The sequence below is a fragment of the Protomyctophum bolini genome (genome assembly GCF_963924005.1).
Source record: "Protomyctophum bolini genome assembly, chromosome: 5".
Lineage (NCBI taxonomy): Eukaryota > Metazoa > Chordata > Actinopteri > Myctophiformes > Myctophidae > Protomyctophum > Protomyctophum bolini.
The window spans coordinates 27,109,780-27,129,970 of record NC_137866.1 but is presented as its reverse complement, the minus strand read 5'-3'; the positions used below and the strand labels follow the sequence as shown (position 1 = coordinate 27,129,970).

At 44.0% G+C, this 20,191-nt stretch overlaps 1 protein-coding gene across 2 annotated transcripts in view; it reads right to left on the bottom strand.

Moving 5' to 3' along the window:
* The window catches only part of slc26a6.1 (solute carrier family 26 member 6, tandem duplicate 1), a 28,601-nt gene extending 10,017 nt beyond the window's left edge, over positions 1-18,584 (bottom strand). Inside the window, exons 1-12 of one of the 2 annotated variants that reach the window (XM_080763102.1) lie at positions 18,451-18,584; positions 17,569-17,708; positions 16,779-16,889; positions 14,194-14,342; positions 8,108-8,272; positions 7,807-7,959; positions 6,647-6,729; positions 5,770-5,917; positions 3,912-4,025; positions 2,919-2,996; positions 2,236-2,331; positions 1,250-1,356 (exon numbers count right to left, since the gene is read on the bottom strand). In XM_080763102.1, coding sequence (XP_080619228.1) covers positions 1,250-1,356; positions 2,236-2,331; positions 2,919-2,996; positions 3,912-4,025; positions 5,770-5,917; positions 6,647-6,729; positions 7,807-7,959; positions 8,108-8,272; positions 14,194-14,342; positions 16,779-16,889; positions 17,569-17,584 — 1,220 coding nt within the window. In that variant the 5' untranslated portion in view covers positions 17,585-17,708; positions 18,451-18,584. Of the gene's footprint in view, positions 1-1,249; positions 1,357-2,235; positions 2,332-2,918; positions 2,997-3,911; positions 4,026-5,769; positions 5,918-6,646; positions 6,730-7,806; positions 7,960-8,107; positions 8,273-14,193; positions 14,343-16,778; positions 16,890-17,568; positions 17,709-18,450 lie in introns of those variants that run through there. The other variant, XM_080763101.1, reaches the window with a different exon arrangement.
* Between the last annotated feature and the right edge of the window lie 1,607 nt (positions 18,585-20,191).

Genomic DNA, 20,191 nt, shown 5'->3' with positions numbered 1-20,191 from the left:
ATCAGAAACAACTTTATTGTCAAACCATTGCAGGTGTAAAAGAGGGGCTGAAATGCATTTTTGCCCTTAACCTTGCAGTTAACAGGAAGAGTTAAAATGGGGAAGAGAATCTGAGAAGAAAGGAAAAGAGCAAGTCAAATAACAGGAAGGCCGTGTATTAAAATCAAAAAGTATATTAACATACATAAGGTGCATATAAAAACAAGAGTTCCAGTGTAGGTAATTTTAAACTTGGCCTATGTCAGGGTTTATGTGTGTGCTTTACTAATACTAATCTGTATTTCAGTGTGATCATGGGACCTGAGAGTGGTTGCAATCAAGGATTGGAGGCAGCTGGCCAGTGCCTCCAATCACTATAAAAGAGCCACCTTGCCAGTGGTTCTTTCTCCTCCACCTGTACTCCTGAGCATGACCACACAGGGCATATTGTTTGTTTGATTCAGTCCTCAGTTTGTTGGGCAGATTAGTTTCCCTGCCAAAGTTTTTTGTACTAATTAATTATTCTATTTTTCCCATGCTTGTTTCCCTTCTTTGTTATGGTCTGAGAGCCGGACCTTAAAGAGGGAGTGCCACAATTTTTGTATTTAGGGTTTCTTCCTGAAGGTTGAACCCTTGACAGTCAAACGGGCCAATGAAATAAACAGTAATATAGTGACATCACACTATCAGCCCCTCCCCTAACCCCTCCCCTTTTATCATACAACTACAGCTGTGGGTGCGGCTTCAGTTCAGGTGGATCACCACCCACCAGGCAAACCAGGCAAACCATGAACTGGTGGGCGTGCCCACATAAAAACAACATTTTAACAAATACTGTACACTTTTTTGAAAAAAATATACCTCCTTATATAACAATAAGACCTGATGATCATTTTTAGGGTGGATTCCATCTTTAACTAACACTGTGTACTGATGGTACACAGCAATATAGACCTATGGACGAAGACCAAACAACTCCCAGCAGCAGATGAATCGGACGAAGAAGATGGAGATGGATCGGGCAACAATACGCAAGCCAGTGTCAAATACGACCAGACAGGCTCTGACATGGAACCCCCAGGGGAAGAGAAACAGAGGTCAGCCCAAAAACACCTGGCGGAGGGATCTCCAGGCAGACACCAAGAGGTTGGGATGCACCTGGTCGCAGATAGAAAAGAATGCCAGTGGTCCCTTGTCGACGGCCTATACCCTGGAAAGGGTGTCAGGCATAAGTAAGTAAGTAAGTGTACTGATGGTATTTCCCACTGACCGCTGGGTCCTGTAGATGAGAACCAGCAGAGAGAAGGCTGCGGCCACGGCCAGACCCAGGTCCAGGTTGAAGATCAGGGTGGACATCACAGACACCACAAAGACCATCTGAAAGGGAGATATGGGGAGAGAGACAGGACTTTAACTCTTGAACCTGTCTTCTAAATCCTGACAGTTTTCTGAAATACCTATGTTTCTGTATCAGTGGTGCTCAATATTTCATGTCAAGGACCCCTAAAATGATGTGTATTTGGCCACCGACCCCCATCTGAAAATATGTTGTTCCAGAAGCCACCCCCAGAAGCAAAGATTTGAGTTATAAACGTTCACTCTGAAAGAATATATATTCAAAGATTTGCACCACATTTTCACCAAGATGTTAAAAAAATAGCAGATCTACAAGCTCGTAGCGCTGTGCCGCGCTATGAGCTTGTAGATCTTTTCAATAGCTAATGTATAACATTATGCTTAAAACACCAAAAGGAGTTCCCGCCCAGAATGGGTTAAAGTTGCAAGTTGCAAGATTAGATTTTGTGCCATTTTCGTGAGACATTTGTTCGAACAACGCCTACAAAGTTTGACAAAAACTCACACAACTCTGTTTAATTAAGAGACAAGGAAGCGCTTCGTGATTCAATAATTATCAGAAACTGAAACAGGTGCTATTTGGAGAGGGTTCAGTTGTAGATTTAACTTCCTTCCCTTTGTAGTATAGGCTGACATCCAAATGAGAGAATCAGGCGAACTTAAGAAGAATCCAAGGCACTCTTCTGGCTTGGCAAAGGTAAACGCGCAGGTGACCAACGTCTTGTCGGCTCAGAGGCCTTCATGAGGGTCACACAACTCACCAGAGTGTATCAGTCAGATTTTTCATATTCCAAATATTCTATAATTGCCTTCTGAAGTTTGTGGGCACTTGTTTCTTATTCTTAATGGAAACCTGAAAGAAAAACCTAGCGTGTGTGTGTGTGTGTGTGTGTGCCCTACCAGGTCCAATCGGTCCGATGCCCAGAGCACACACACATCTTTGAACTGTGCCAGGATCCCCTGCAGGTTGACGACAATGATCACTGCCAACACAGCCTGGAACGAACACACACATGCACACACACAGACACACACGCACGCGCACACACACACACACACACACACGCACGCAGTAGTAGTAAACTATACTGTAGTAAATTCAATTAAGTCAAATGCATTCATGTGATATCAGCAATGTTTAAATCTTAAAATTAATGAACTTTATACAGTACAGCAGTGGTTCCCAAAGTGGGTCCTTGAGGGAGTCCTCAGCTAAATGATAGTGAGGGAGTTTGGAACCAAATGGACCCTTATGGGTCTTTAACTTTGAGAGTGTGCAAATGGAACCATTTGTACACTCTGAGTTAAATTAATATTTATTTTACAATATAAATGAGGGTCCCAGAGATAGAAATGCTATTGAATCGGGGTCTGTAGACTAATATGCATGTCAAACTGGGGGTCCTTGAAAAAGCCGTAAAACTCTTCTCTTATGGGGGTCCCTGGCATATCTTTTCAAATGGGGGTCTGCATGCTAATAAGTGTCAATTTGGGGGTCCTTGACGTGAAAATGTTTGGGAACCAATATAGAGTCAGTAAAAGAAAACAAGATGTTAGATGTGATATGAATGAACCCTTTAGACCTTTGGCAGCTGCTCAAAGAGATGGCCAATCTTCAACAGGATGGTTAGAATCATCAGGGCTGACACCAGACCAGCCATCTGACCAGAGAAATAAAAAGGTCCCCCCAATGAAGCAGTGTTGAAAACTAAATGGAAACTAAGCTATGATGACTAAAACTAAGACTAAATATACTGACAATTTCGTCAACAAATAAAAACTAGACTAAAATGTAAAGGAAGGGACTAGTGGACAAGAGATCCAGTATAAGCCATTTTACAATTGGTTGCATGCTGAAAATAGCAGATCTACAAGCTCACAACGCGTAACCACCTGTCAGTGGGGAGTGTTGGCTGGGAGGAGGAGTACGACTTAGGGTCGATTCATACTCCTATTTTAGAGCCGAATTAAATTCGGTTCGGCGCTGTAGAGCCTACAATTTGACGTCATTTGAGGTTCGGGGGGGCGGGTACCGTCCTAAAGTCGGCTCTTCGGTGCTACTGAAATTTTCTGACGAGGCGAAATCATTTCGGCACTACAGCGCCAAAACAGGAGTATGAATCGGCCCTAAGGCCCTGTACGTCCTCTCTGGGGGGGGGGGGGGGGTTACTACCTGTCAGTGGGGAGTGTTGGCTAATGAATGAATATCAACATCCTAATACATCCTAATGCTGGGGGGTCAAATTATGGCAATTCCTGCCTTCGAAATATGACCCCCCACTAAAAAAAACACTTTGTCGGCTATTTTCAGCAGGTGTAAAACCAGTCAATATACGACGGCAACAAGGCCCGCCAAAATACATTTTAGATTTAGTCGACTCACATATGATATTTAGTCGACTTAATCTAGACTAACACTAGAACATTCCGGGTGACTAAAACTAAATTAAAACTATTCAAAGAGACTATGACTAAAACTAAAATCTAAATTTGCTGTCAAAAACAGCACTGCAATGAAGCCTGAAATATATCAATGATCGCATGTTTCGCATATTTAATCAATATAAATGAACAACCTGTGTCTTCACCCCGATGCTGTCCTGCACCATACTGCGAGAGAAGGAACAGCTGACGGCAAAACACTGGAACACACCTCCAATAGAGTTACACAGACCCAGAGCCAGTAGGTCCTACAGCAGAGAGAGACACCATTAATGGGTGTTATTATTTCTGATTAAATAATGCATGTACTGTATGGTCTACAGAAGCATATTTGCACGTGAAATAGATCAGCATTATATGCGACCAGATTTGACCAAGAGCCTGCCATCGCGCAAACTCCAGCTTTTAACCAGATAAGGAGAAAACCTTTTTGTTTTTCTTTCCAAAATGAGTTAATAGCACAGGCAGACTCTTCACATACTAGAGCATGTCTGAAATAAGTGTAAGAGCTGAAATCGACATGTAAATATGGAATAAATGCTTAAACATGTGGCTAGGTGTAATGTTAGAGACCACAGAAGTGAACCTTTCAAGCCTGTTTTCTCAACTCGCTGTTTCTCTGCAAGACATTACTCTATAAGTATAAGCCATATCTCCAAAACTGGTGGGTCAAGCTGAACAACCAATATGTCAATTTGAAGCTATGATTCCCTAAAAATCCAAAAAATCCAATGGCAGTCCCTCAGTCAAATCTCATTTATAACATATTATAATATTAATAAATAAATTATATATACCTGTATACTGTATATACTATACTATAATATACTGTATACTATAGTATACACTGTGTGTGTGTGTGTGTGTGTGTGTGTGTGTGTGTGTGTGTGTGTGTGTGTGTGTGTGTGTGTGTGTTAGCACGCACACAGTATTGATCCTCACATCCTTTCCATTGTCACAGATCCTTTGACTAGAGACAAAACAGGTCACGTGTCTATCACTGTCAAAACAGACAATTAGTTGCCTTTGCCAGCTCTTTGAGTGCTAGCCATAGCAAATGGCACCCCCTAGAACTTTAGTTATAGCCCCAGTGGCCTAATGGATAAGGCACTGGCCTCCTAAGCCAGGGATTGTGGGTTCGAGTCCCATCTGGGGTGTCTGTCAGCAGAGTGGCGCAGCGGAAGCGTGCTGGGCCCATAACCCAGAGGTCGATGGATCGAAACCATCCTCTGCTAAACAGAGTTTTTGTGTGCAAGAGAAATAAAGCTGCATAAAGAGATGAACCATCTTCAACAGGATAGTTGATGACTGTCACCGTACCAACCAGCTGATCACAGACATAAAAGATAGAGCTTGTGTAAGTATTTGACTGCTTTGTTGCAGAGACTTATTCTGATCTGGAAGTGGAACATCACCACAATTCAACTAACCATCTGGGACGATAAAATACAAGCAACAGTATGGAGTTAATCATCAAAATAAATGGCTGCTGTACATGCAAATCCTTTTCCCATTTCAGGAAACTTAACCAGCCAAAGGCTATAAACCACAATTTCCATTACGCTACGCTTTGCTTCATCATTCAATCTGATGGAGTGAAATCCCCTGGGCTGTTTTCAATTATGTTTAACTGGGTGTGTACAGTGAGGGCAGAAATTAAATTAAAACTTAATTGCATCAGAAACTCTAAAGTGATGAGGAATCAGGACATGCTTTACAAAAAACAAAACAAAACATAAGGTTATAAGTATGAATAAATGAAATCTCAATATATATTCCATATGTTGTTGGCTAGTACTACTATTGATAGCCACAATGTTCAGACATTAAATTATCTCAACAGTCTATGTTAACATGAAGAGCTCACCCATACAAATAGATAGCCCAGATGGCCAGTTTGAAAGAAATTCAGATTGACTAGTTTTGCTATAACTTAAACTGAGGTGAATCGGGTGGAAACATAACACGGTGTAAGAGCAAACAGGTTTGCACCTGACTGGAGTCAACGTGGTATCCGTGTTTGTGGGCGAACACTGCGCCCATGGTGGAGAGGAAACTGAACCCCACCAGAGCCACAGACAGAGCAGGAAGGAACAGCACCCTGGCCTGGGAAAGAGAGGGGAGGACTGGGGGAGAAAGACTGGAGAGAGAGAGAGAGAGAGAGAGAGAGAGGAGGATTGTGAGAACGGCCTCAAAGATTGTCAGAGTTAATTTCAGTAGTCTAGACCAAGTATTTAAAAATCAGGTGCTTAAGAAAGACACGTCCATTTGTACGGACAACTCCCATCCCCTCAGCTCTGAGTTCAAGCTGCTTCCCTCTGGCCTTCGCCTAAAAGTTCTAGGGGCCAAAATCAATATGTATAAGTTCTCCTTCGTGCCTGTAGCTATCCAGGCTCTAAAAGGCAATAGGAGGAGGAGGTAACTTGTCACCTGACTTGCTTGTATAAATTATTTATACAAATGTTATGAATTTCAATGTTACACTGATACCTTGAACTGCCATCCTGTTTTATTGTTCTATGTGTACTATGTGCCTTTTTACTGTGTGTTTGTATTTCATGTTACCTGCCTGTGTTGTAAACCAAATTTCCCCTCAGGGACAAACAAATAAATTAACCTGATCCTGAGATAGAGGGGTCGTTGGGTCGTTAGGGGAAGGGCATAGAAAATAAGAAGACAAAAATGATAACATTATTTAAATAGTTGGTAGTGAGGCACCAGGGCTGCAACTATTATCTTAGCTATTATCTTTACTTGTTAAATTAGTCATTGATTAATGATTAATCAAGAAACGTGTTTTATTTAACTGTTGCACCCCTATGATTCAAGAATAAATGAATGAATATGTGTCTACTATGGCTCTACTGACCCACTGGGTATGTGTCCCACCACCTGGACTCTGTGTTGACCAGCGAGGTCCATCTGCACCGACACGACTGTAGCCAAGATGATCTGAGAAAACAAAGGAAAGCAAGGACATGTTAAGCACTGTTAGAAGACACTGCTAAGAACTATTTGTCATTTGTGTTGCTGCAGGTGATCTGTGATAAGGAAGGCAGGAAGGCAGGAAGGCAGGCAGGCAGGCAGGCAGGCGTGGGAGTGCACACAGGCAGTTTAAAGTTATATTGTGCAGTTTAGTCCATCTACAGCTGCTTTCATATTTGTAAAACAATCAGGTATATACATTTGATGTGATTATATGCAATTATGTGGTTTATATGTGTTTGGTTAAGCACACATATAAACATAGTTATGTTTAAAATAAACGGTCTCTTTCTAATGATCCTCAGATCTCTATTATTTTAACTGCTCTGCCACAGATTATAAACGGTCCTTCTTCTCTTTTTTACCAGTTTAATTATATTTAATGTGCCCATTGAAATACCTTTTGTAGTGTTCCAAACTTCATATTCCAAATTAGCCCACAAAAGTGTGAGCTTGCCAAAAGGGGGAAAGAGAAAAAGTGGGGGGAAAAGGCCTAAAAAATATATTTGAAGCTTTTTATCAAGAATTGATCAATGTCACCATGGACCACATACTGTACAGTGTACAATGTACAAAAATAAGTTATTTATTTTTTATTTTTTTCAAAAGGGCACATTGCCAAAAGGGCAGGGGCTGCTCTAGCACCCCTAGTGCCTATCTGTGCACGCCACTGTAGGAATGTGAGAGACGACACATGATAAAGACATTGTTACAGTATGTACAGTACACCACTTATCACTGTCACTGAGTCTGAGCCAGCATCTGTTTATCCCAGTACAGGGATAGAGAGAGGAAAGGCCAGAGGTAGAGAGAGTGAATGTGTGTGTGTGTGTGTGTGTGTGTGTGTGTGTGTCTGTACGTGCGTGTGTGTGTGTGTGTGTGTGTGTGTGTGTGTGTGTGTGTGTGTGTGTGTGTGTGTGTGTGTGTGTGTGTTTGCTTGCGTGTAGCCGTGCGTGTGTGTGTGTGTTTGCGGCTGTACGTGTGTGTGTGTTTGCTTGCGTGTAGCCGTGCGTGCGTACGTGCGTGCGTGTGTGTGTCTCTCACTAGTATTAGTTCCCATGGTATGGCGACAGGGAGCTTGTTTTTAAAGCGCTCGTTCAGCAGTTTGCCTGAAACAAGGATCACTATGGAAACCAGTGAGACCAGCAGAGTTCCTGGCACCACACTGGTCATTCCTGACAGGACGTCTTTTAGAGTCTACATAGGAATGCACACACACACACACACACACACACACACACACACACACACACACACACACACACACACGCAGCATGGATTGATATCTCTGGGTTGGAATTGTTGGAAAAGGTTTGTGCACGACTACCTGCCTGCCTTAACTCACCCATGCTGCGGGCAGTAGTCCAGTGTGTTTGTGTACAGCTATGCCAGTCAACAGTGGCATCTGCAGAACTATCACGTGTATTCCTGCTGCCGTGGTGTAGCCTCTGATGACCGAGTTAGAGAGCCAGCGACACACACCACCTCCACCTAACACGTACAACAGCAGCTGGAGAGAGAGAGGGGGAGAGAGAGAGAGAGAGAGAGAAATAATTGTCTCTAATGTTGTGTAGAATATTGCAAAAATAGCCTGTGTAGGACACTGTTTAAATGATACATTTATACACATTAGGTGGATACATGCATGTGTATATGTGCATTTTTGTACTGGTCAACATGTTTAGGGATGTTTCAGATTTCTTCCTTGTAATCTTGGGCGTTAATGTGCATGTATGTGTTTGTGTATCAAACCTGACAGAGACACGGTAGGTAATTTAATGTGACTATTATGTTGAGAGACACTTGATAGGCCTGGTCTGTGGATCAGCGGTCTAGGCACCTTGGCTGGTAATCCAGTCTGGCAGTGTGCTGCGGGTACGACTCCCAATCCCGACGGCCTTTACTGCATGTCACCCCCCCCCATTTTCTTATAGACCCCATAAACCCCATAAACCCAGAAAGGAGGGGGGGCAAGTCAAACATAATTAATCTGTCCCATTACTTCCAGCCAGATCAACACCAGACCGAACTGCTGGAAAAGGGACTTTCCTTTGTCCCGACACTGGATATCTATAAACAACAAACCAACAGGTTAAAGAAAGACCTTTCTCAGTATCACCGCAGATTGAAACTAGCTACACACTTTGGAATGGACCAGGGAACGGAGATACTGCCTTTTCGACCAAAATCGAGCTGGGAACCGTCTGAGAATTTAATCCCAAGCAGTCTTAAACGACTGATGCAGAAGGACATGAATACGGTAACACGCATACCAGGACACATTAAGGAAAAAGATAATCTCACAATAGAACAAACCAGGGCACTTAGGGAACTAATCAACAACAAACAAATCATTATCAAACCAGCAGACAAAGGCTCCTGCATAGTAATTATGGATAGACACCAATACCTTTTAGAAGGTGAGAGACAGCTCAACAATCAGGACCATTATAGGCAATTAGACCAACCCATTTACATGCAGACAGCTACGAAGGCCATAGCCATCATAAACACACTTAAGGACAAAAGGCACATAAACGCCAAACAACATCAATACTTAATAGGACAGGATAGCCCACGGGCTAGGATATTTTATCTTTTACCAAAAATACACAAAAGCCCGGATTCATGGACAATACCATATGAAATTCCACCCGGGAGACCAATTGTGTCGGACTGTGGCAGCGAGACGTATCAGACAGCAGAGTTTATTGAATATTTCCTGAACCCACTGTCGATAAAACACCCCAGTTTTATAAAAGACACTTACGATTTTGTGGACAAAATTAAAGCTATTAAAGTAGGAAAGGAGGCCCTTCTATTTTCAATATCCAAAATCCAATCCTGTACTTCTAACCCCAGGAAGCTCTTCTCCACCTTCTCCTCCCTCCTTAAACCCCCTCCCCCCACTCAACCTGCATCCCTCACTGCTGAGGTTTTTGTCAACTACTTCGAGAAGAAGGTTGATGATATCAGCAGCTCCTTTCCTCCCCTCCCACATAAAGTGGCATCTGACTCAACCAACACTAACCCCAACATACCATGCATGTCCTCCTTCTCTCCTCTTTCCCCAGACGAGGTTCTACAATTAGTGACATCCTCTAGACCTACCACCTGTCCTCTTGACCCTGTCCCGTCTCCAATCTTCCAGACCATCGCACCTGATCTGCTCCCCTTCATCACCTCCATCATCAACACCTCAGTAACCTCAGGCTGTGTCCCATCTGCCCTCAAGTCAGCCAGAGTAACACCACTCCTCAAGAAACCAACTCTTGACCCCTCAGATGTCAAGAACTACAGACCGGTATCACTCCTTTCATTTATTTCTAAAACCATTGAACGTGTTGTCTCCAACCAGCTCTCTCTCCATCTCTCACAGCACAACCTGCTGGATCCCAACCAGTCCGGATTCAAGAAGGCCCACTCCACAGAAACTGCCCTGCTGGCAGTCACAGAAGCACTACATGCTGCCCAAGCTGCTTCCCACTCTGCAGTACTGATCCTCCTAGACCTATCGGCAGCATTTGACACAGTGAACCACCAGCTGCTCCTAGACACCCTAGCGGATCTAGGCATCGGTGGAACGGCACTAAAGTGGTTCTCTTCCTACCTCACCGACCGGACCTACCAGGTTTCCTGGAAAGGTCTGTTATCATCCCCCCGAACCCTCCAAACTGGGGTCCCACAGGGATCGGTTCTTGGTCCCCTCCTTTTCTCACTGTACACTAAATCCCTTGGCACTATCATCTCTGCTCACAATATATCCTATCACTGCTACGCCGATGACACACAACTGTTTCTATCCTTCCCCCCCTCTGCCACTCAGGTGGAAGAGCGCATCACCGCATGCCTGGCTGACATCTCACAGTGGATGTCCTCCAACCACCTCAAACTGAACCCAGACAAGACTGAGCTTCTCTTCTTCCCAGCTAAGTCCTGCCCTATGCGGGAGCTAACTATCTCCATAGACAACGCCCTGGTAACGTCTGTCCCAACAGCCAGGAATCTTGGTGTTGTCCTGGACAGTCAGCTCTCGTTCAAAACTCACATCACAGCTGTCACTCGATCCTGTAGGTTCACACTCTATAACATACGACGAATTAGACCGTTCCTCACCCAGGAATCAGCCCAGCTCCTAATCCAGACAACAGTCTTGTCAAAACTTGACTATTGTAACTCCCTCCTTACTGGCCTACCAGCATGTGCACTTAAGCCTCTCCAGCTGATCCAAAATGCTGCAGCTCGCTTGGTCTTCAACCAGCCAAAATTCTCACATGTCTCCCCCCTGCTCCGCTCCCTCCACTGGCTCCCGGTCGCTGCCCGCACAGAATACAAAACCCTGATGCTGGCATTCAAAGCAACCAAAGGTATGGCTCCCCCATATCTTGCAAGTATGATCGAACCCTACAAACCCTCCCGCTCACTCAGATCAGCCAACGCAGGGAAGCTGGAAGTACCCTCACTAAAAACGCCGGGACAACGCTCCACACGTCCCAAACTCTTCTCCCTTCTGGCTCCAAAACTGTGGAATGCACTTCCCATTGCAGTCAGAACTGCAGCATCACTCCCAATCTTCCGCCGCAGTCTGAAAACCCACCTTTTCAGACTCCATCATGGCCCATAGCACTTACCCCACCCCCTTAGATAGCAATTCTAGTAGTCATAGCACGTCATAGTACATATGTGTAGCATAGTAGTATAGATGTATAGCTTATATGTATAGTTTCATTATAGATATTCCACTGTTACTTTCTTAGCTTATGCATGTTTCATGATAAATGTCTTTATGTGATGTATTCCCATGCTTTTGTTCTTGCTTAATGTAAGTCGCTCTGGATTAAGAGCGTCTGCTAAATGCCTAAATTGTAAATTGTAAATTGTAATAGATATAGACAGCCTCTACACAAACATTGAAACAGAATCAGGACTACAAGCAGTCAGGGAAGTCTTTAGTAAATACCCAGACACAAGTCGACCAGAGGAGGAATTACTCCAATTACTAGACTTAAATCTAACCCAGAATGATTTTTCCTTTAACAACAAATTCTATTTACAAATCAAAGGCACGGCCATGGGAAAGAGATTTGCACCATCTTATGCAAACATTTACATGAGCATATGGGAACAGACTGCCCTAGAAAAATGCAGACTTAAACCGACACATTACTATAGATTTCTAGATGATATATTTGGAATATGGGAACATAGCCAAGAAGAATTCCAGGAATTTATTGATGTTTTAAATAGCCATCATAGATCCATAACGATAAAATATGTGACACACACAGAAAGGATTGACTTTCTTGATGTAACAATCTTCAAGGGCCCAAACTTTAACACAAATGGGAAACTAGACTTAAAAGTATTCTTTAAAGAAACAGACACTCACGCCCTATTACACAAAACGTCATTCCACCCGACACACTCCTACACAGGAATAGTCAAATCACAACTACTAAGATTCCATAGGATTTGCACGCAAAGAAGTGATTTCAAAATAGCTTGTAAAACTCTATTTAATGCCCTCAGACTAAGAGGATACACTAGGACCTTCCTCCGGAAAGCCCAAAAAACCTTCTTAGAAATAAAAGTGCGAGATACAGGCCCCAAATTGGCCCTGATAACCAGTTATTCAACACAGAGCACACTAGCCAACAACAGAATAAAAAGGAATTTTGAGAACCGAACAGACGATCTTCTAAAAGATTATAAAATTATATCGGCCTACAGAAAAAATAAAAACCTTAAAGATTATCTAGTACACAGCAAGCTAAAAGAAATCAACACACCAGCACGCCAGGGACCAGAATACTTCAAACCCAAACAATTAGTAAAAAATAGAACCACAAAACGCGTCTTGGAGATTAAACAACAAATAACAGCCAGAACCAGCAACTGCATTTATTTAATCACATGTGAAAAATGTGGTTTACAATATGTCGGAGAGACAGGTAAAACAATAGGTACTAGGCTGGGACGACACAGATACAATATTAACAATGCCAAAAAGACAACCACAAGATTGGTACAACATTTCATGGCGCACGGCATTGGAGCTCTAAAATGCACTGGACTTCAACACAATCCTAACTGGACAGTAGGACAAAGACGTTTTAATGAAAAACAGTGGATTAAGAACCTCAACACGGATTTTCCTCGAGGCTTAAACATGCCTAAAATTAGATCTTGAACACTAAAAAACTTAAACTCAGGATTAAACTGGAGAAATCTAAAAGTGATTGGATCAGACTTCCTTCGGATACATGGCGAATGCATTTATTCCTTGCATTGTGCCTACACATGTCGCGACCTGCGGTCGCGACATGTGTAGGCACAGTGCACTGAAATATTTTAATTCCCCCCCCATTTTCTGTCAGCCTACTGTCTATCCCTCTATAAAAAATATAAAATAAAGCCACAAAAAACATAAAAAAGAAAGAGACGCTTTATAAAGTCTTGAAAAGGGCTGTGCTTGTGTGTGAGCCACAAAAAACAGTCAAGTTCATGACAAACTTCCTGCGCTGGAAGCCTCTTAAGCAATTGATCAAAATAATGTCTTTGAAGAAGGCAGCTGCCTTCTTTTTGAGGATTTAATATATGACCCTGTTATACAGGGGTTATATAACCCCTGTATAACAGGGTCATATATTAAATCCTCACAAAAGTCGAGCATATTCCTGTGAAAACAGATTTGAACCAGACAATGAGCCGCCCTATCAGCTCTGCGAGCAGCACTAATCATACATTACCTACATCCATTCCAAACCCTCCACCTCTGTCACGGAAATGAGAAATGCAGCTATTCTGTCGCCATTTAAGGGATCGTGAGTCGCATCTAGGGCAGTGGTTCATCTAGGGCAGTGGTTCATCTAGGGCAGTGGTTCATCTAGGGCAGTGGTTCATCTAGGGCAGTGGTTCATCTAGGGCAGTGGTTCATCTAGGGCAGTGGTTCCTCTAGGGCAGTGGTTCCTACACTTTTTCATGTCAGGGACTCCCAAAATGACACTCATCAGCCCTCGGACCCCAATTTGAAAAGATATGCCAGGGACCCCCATAAGAGAAGAGTTTTACGGTTCTGTGTTCTATGTTAACGGGTCCATTTGGTTCCATTTGTACACTCTCAGAGTCCATTTGGTTCCATTTGTACACTCTGAATGTACTCTCTGAATTTGTACTCTGAATCTCTCTTTAATGAGCTGAAGGTCTCATTGTCTGTCTGTGTGTGTGTGTGTGTGTGTGTGTGTGTGTGTGTGTGTGTGTGTGTGTGTGTGTGTGTGTGTGTGTGTGAGAGACGTGCGTGTGTGTGTGTGCATGTGTTCACCTGTATGTGCCTGTGTGTGTGCACATGTGTTCACCTGTATGTGTGTGTGTGTGTGTGTGAGTGTGCGCATGTGTGTGTGTTCACCTGCATGTGTGTGTGTGTGCATTCACCTGTATAAGCCCACATATAACAGTGATCTGTATGGCCACAGACACTTTAGCTGCATTCACAACATCCTCGCTCTCCGCTGCACCGTTACCAGGCAACTCCATGTTAGCTGTCACAGACCCAATCATGATGGACACGACAGCAAATGTACCTGTCACACACACACACACACACACACACACACACACACACACACACACACAGTTTACATCCCCGGTGTCTTAATAGATAAGGCAATAGCCTCCTAAACCAGGGATTGTGGTGGGTTATAGTCCCCTAAACCAGGGATTGTGGCGGGTTATAGTCCCCTCTGGAGTGACTGAGTGACAGTAAGTTATAGTCCCCTCTGGAGTGACAGTGGAAGTGTGGTGGTCTACTGACTAACCTGATCAAATGTAATATGGATTTGACATCAATGGGTCAAAACCATCCTGTGTGCTAACAGAGTTTTAAACAGCTTTAAACCCATCTTCATGCTTTGACCCAGAGCTTATGGTGGTCACCTGCATGCTTTGACCCAGAGCTTATGGTGCTCACCTGCATGCTTTGACCCAGAGCTTATGGTGGTCACCTGCATGCTTTGACCCAGAGCTTATGGTGGTCACCTGCATGCTTTGACCCAGAGCTTATGGTGCTCACCTGCATGCTTTGACCCAGAGCTTATGGTGGTCACTTGCATGCTTTGAACCAGAGCTTATGGTGGTCACTTGCATGCTTTGAACCAATGCAGTAACTAATAGGGGGATCATTGTAAAGAAGTGTTTGTGTTTTTGCTCCCGGTCATTGAGGGAGTTCCAGGGGGCCCCCAGCTAAAGGATAGTTTGGAACTAATTGGACCCTAATGGGTCATGGACCCTAACGGGTACATTTGGTTCCATTTGTACACTCTCAGAGTTAAATTAACATTAATTTCACAATAAATTGTGGGTCCCAGAGAAAGAAATGCCATTGAATGGGGGCCCGTAGACTAATGCATGTCAAACTGGGGGTCCTTGAAATTAAACAGGTTGAGAATCACCGCTAGAGCCGTACAAAACTACAAATCTTCTCTCATGGGGGTCCCTGGCACATCTTTTCAAATGGGGGTCTGATGAGTGGGCTGATGAGTGTTAATTTGGGGGTCCTTGACATGAAAAGGTTTGGGAACCACTGGTATAGAACACGTTTATGCCACATCACAATAGTACAATATCCCAAATCACAGACAATATCCAGTCTAACATCATGATATGGATATAATATTGATACTAGGGATGTCCCGATCACGTTTTTTGGCTCCCGATCCGATTCTGATCATTTGAAAATAACGTGATCGGCCCCGATTTCCGATCACCTGATCCGATTGGGACAACCCTAGTTTATATAGTTAGCGGATGTGTTTGCTGACATTTTCAATCTCTCCCTCTTCCAGTTCTTGGAGTCACAACATAACAGTTTTGTCAGTAGAGAGTTTTCAGGTAAGAGAGGAGTGACGCATCAGATTTGCTATCTAAATTACACACATAAAAATGTATTGAGACGGTCAGTAGGAGAGCGGAGTGAGGCAATGTAGTGAGCTGTTCACAGGAGAGGAGGCTCCCAGAACAGCACACATAATTCATTTGTATGCAATTTATGTTTTAGGGCAGGGACAGGGAAGGTATTACGTGAGACATGATGGCAGTAAGATTGAAACATGGTTCCAAATGACTCACAAGGAGCATGTTCGGTGCAACTGGCTGCACCACATGACATTATCTTTTAAGCATACTGGGGAGAGACAATACTGATAATTAGGAACTTAAAGTTTACTGCGATAGGCTGCTGTGTTAAAAGGCCGTGAAGTACAGCATGAGTCACTATTTATAGTGACTCATAGGAATAGACTATGTGACAACTGGGTATAGTCTGGTGACCACCGGAGAGACGGGTGACAGGCGGAATGTAGACAGCACCCGGGTGAGCAGTATGGGTTAGCGCCCCAGCCTGTGTGCTCCGTGAGGAGGAAGCCCAACAAACCTCGGTGAGGCCTTTAGGAGGGCCATTATAATCCACCACTCCTGAATGGAGTGCCTGGTGCTGGGAGTCTGGGCACGTATAGGAGGGGCCCGGACAGGAGTCAACCCACAGAGCCTAGTCCTTCCACGCGCCAGAATCTGGCTCTCCCAGTCCCGGCAGAGTAGTTCCAGAGCAACGGATTGTGTGGCCTTGCTTATTCCCTGATGGACTGATCGAGGGTAGCTACTGGGACGTAAGTCGGGATTTGATCATCAACCCCAGCTGGGTCGCCTGAGTGAGGGGTATGATGTTGGTATACCCGAAACCCCGTTGACCTCAGGATACATCACTGAGGATACGTCCCAGGTGCATCCATGCGATGTATTCTTATTTAAGATTTTCAAGTGGGCTGGTTGACATCACTGATGAGTGAGGTTGTCACAGGCTGGTTACATGAAGTCAGAGATCCACATTGAATCCATGCCGTTTCTATATGGATCCTGAGATCCACATCATTTCCTACACTAGTATACTGTACACATCAATTATGTGTATACTTACTGTGTAATAATTGGTTGAGCCACTAAGCCTCACACTCTGTTACGCTCACCAATGGAAAGGTGTCTGGAGGTGCCAAAGACGAAGTAGATCAGAAGAGGGTAGAGGGAGGTATACAGACCCAAAACAGGAGGAACGCCTACCAACATGGCATTGGCCATACCTGGAGAGAAGAGAGGCAGCAACAGACAGAGGAAGACAGAGAAGGGGGGGGGGGGGGTATGAGAAAAAGTGCCTCGTTGAGTTACTGGTTTTAAAGTTTGTTTAGGGTAAATGAATGATGTAATGTGTGCCAGCCAAGTCTATGGACTTCACTGGCTGGCTGGCTGCGTCGCGCTTCATTGTACCAAATGAGTCTTTGAACTGTACCGATCTGATAGTAAAATATTCAATCAATGTGCATGTTTCACTTTCAATCAATCTGTATCTGTAGGACTGCAGTGCTGCAGCCTGCAGGCTATCAGAAATGACTTTGGACAGATGGAGTGACAGATTACTTTACCTGGGTTACATCTTCTGATGGTGCTGACATGACATAATAATCCCATCTAGTTCATGCATAAACTTTCATTCATGTTTATATCTGGTTTTAGTATATGAAGTATTTTCTCTATTATTATGTTTATTGTAGCGGTCAGTTTGCACTGGGGGTGGGGAGGGGGGTGGCGCTGGGGTCGCGAGACATGGCCAAAGCGTTTCCGGGGGTCCCCAGCCAAAAACGTTGAGAACCAGCTGTGCTATGCAATTACAATACCGCTTGGTTCTCAAACCTTTTAATTTCAAGAACCACCACCGTGACTCAGCGAACTCGTGTACAAATATGGAGCCGTTATTTGGTTCACCTTGTGGCAGCTGCATAATGCCCACACTGAGCCCAGAGACGAGGTCTCCCACGGCGTTGTCTCTGATGGAGTAACGAGGGAGCCAGGAGAGGACAGGAACACTGGCCAGAACACAGCTCTTCAGCCTGGGGCCTGAACATCTGGGGAAGAAAGAGAGACTGAATAGTATAAAGAGAATTTAAATTCCGGGGACCCCCAGGGGTCCTTCAGGGAGTTACAGGGGGTCCCCAGCTAAATGATACTTTGGAACCAAATGGACCCTTATGGGTCTGTAACTCTGAGATTGTACAAATGGAACCAAATTGTAGTTGTACACTCAGAGTTAAATTAACAAGTAAGAGGTGCACATGCAGGAAAGCTTACAGTAGCAATTATGTCCTGATTGAGAGGCAATAATTAGCCCTTCACTAAGTCGCTCCCCAACCCATCCTTGTCCAATAGGCACGTTAGCAGTGAAGAAAGCTGACCTGCATAGCAACCGTTGCTAAACTATTTGGATTGGCATTGGACAATCGCTTTTTGGGGTGGGCTAATTGACACTGATCCTACCGAGTTTGAGTTGCTTTCACTTTTGTATGAATACAGCAATAAAGGCAGCTTTTGGTTGTACCTCAGGCTGCCTCCTGATTTACTGTACCATACAGATACATGATCAGAAATAAATATATTTCCGTGCGCGCGCACACACACACACACACACACACACACACACACACACACACACACACACACACACACACACACACACACACACACACACACACACACACACACACACACACACACACACACACACACACACACACACACACACACACACACACACACACACACACACACACACACACACAATTGGCTGTTAAGGTCTCTTGTATAACTCACCGGCATCCAGCTTTCAATCTCCCCAAAACAGATCTAGACGTCTTTTCTGCACGCCGTCCAAGGAGATCCAGCTGCGCTTCATCCAGGGTGACTGCATGACATGGCTGCTGCTGCTGCCCTTGGTGGTGCAGAAGATCATTTTGTACTTTCATCTGGTTTAGTTGTAGGCCTAGTAGGTTTTTGTTCAAGACTATAGTTCTGTGCAAAACAGTGAGATTTTGTTGTGTTTCAAATGTGCGAATAAAGTTGTTGTGAGACAATTTGAATGAGGACGGTGACAGTAGCAAACTGCATAGAGGCACTTGAAGGTCATGAGTGTGTAGAGTGAGTCTATCAGCACTATCACACAGTGCAGCAGGAGTGTGTGTGTGTGTCCTCTCACACAAACATATGAACTCTCTCTCTCTTGCACAGTTGAACACACAAACTCACGTGAGTTGGGGCGAGGCCTTGAACTCTGCACGGAGTGCACGCTGTGGTGAATTTACAATCCTCCTCCCCCTCTCTCTCCCCTCTAGTCCCCTTTTCTCTCTCCCCCAGTCCTGCCCTCCACCCTCTCTCTCTCCCCCCCCCAGTCCTCTCCCTCTTCTAGGCTATTCAATTACCTCTGAATGGCTCCTTCATCACAGCTCCCCTTTCACAGAGGCTCTATTGGCTCCAGTCCACAAGTGTAGTAGTCATACTGCTTCATGTGCAATAACGTTCACACTTACATAGTTTGTTTCTTTAATAACTCAGCTCAGGCAGTCTCCATTTGCTTAAAGAGGGGCGCCTGGTAATGTATGTTTAAAGTGCTGTAAACAAACATTAAAAGTCCATAGACTTGGCTGTGTCATATGACGTCGAAGTGCCTCTAGTCTAAACAACCCATTCACTAAATATGGAGAAACAAGGATCCCCGATTGTGTGGATGACATACATGAGCAGTTGGGCACCCGTGAGTGGAGTTCTATTGTGTACGTACGCCACCACTTGTATTGGAGCAGTTGCACAGACATGACGCAAAGCTCCACCAATCTGTAAAACCTCCCGGTTTTGTGAGGTTAACATTACTATTACGTAATGTGCGATATCGTTAATGACCGGTAATCATTGTGGCATGGCCCTTGATTGATTTGATATCTGTAATAATCACAGAATCCTGATAACTGCTAACCCTAAAATGTACAACCAGGTAGAGACCATCCTGTTTCTGGGATAGAACTAAGGGCCAAACTGGAAACCGCACCAATGCAAAACAGTCTTAAGGTCAAGGATAATAATGGAGTTGCGTGGTGAATCAGTGGTGTGGAGTGGTCTCAACCGCCCACGTTCATGAATATTTGATTAAAATGGTGCAAGGTTGATGTAAATTTACTTTATTGTTGCATAATGACTGAATGGTCTTATTAATTAATAACATTATTTATGAACCAGATGGTTAGCAGATGATTTAGTCTAAGATAAAGACTAAGTGTGATGAGGTTTTCACCTCCAGTCACTGGAACATTCTGACAAAATTACTTTTAAATCACTCCTTACTTTGTGCTTGTTGTATTCCAATTCTAGTTTGAATTCATAGCTGTTCATAGCGCACGCATGCACACCAAAGTGCTTTACATAGATTGTGCATTACATTCACGCATTCACCGATGGCAGAGGAAACCATGCAAGGCACCAACCGGCAGATTGGGAGCAATTAGGGGTTCAGTGTCTTGTTCGAGGACACCTCGACACCAACTCTGGGGGAGCCCGGGAGCTG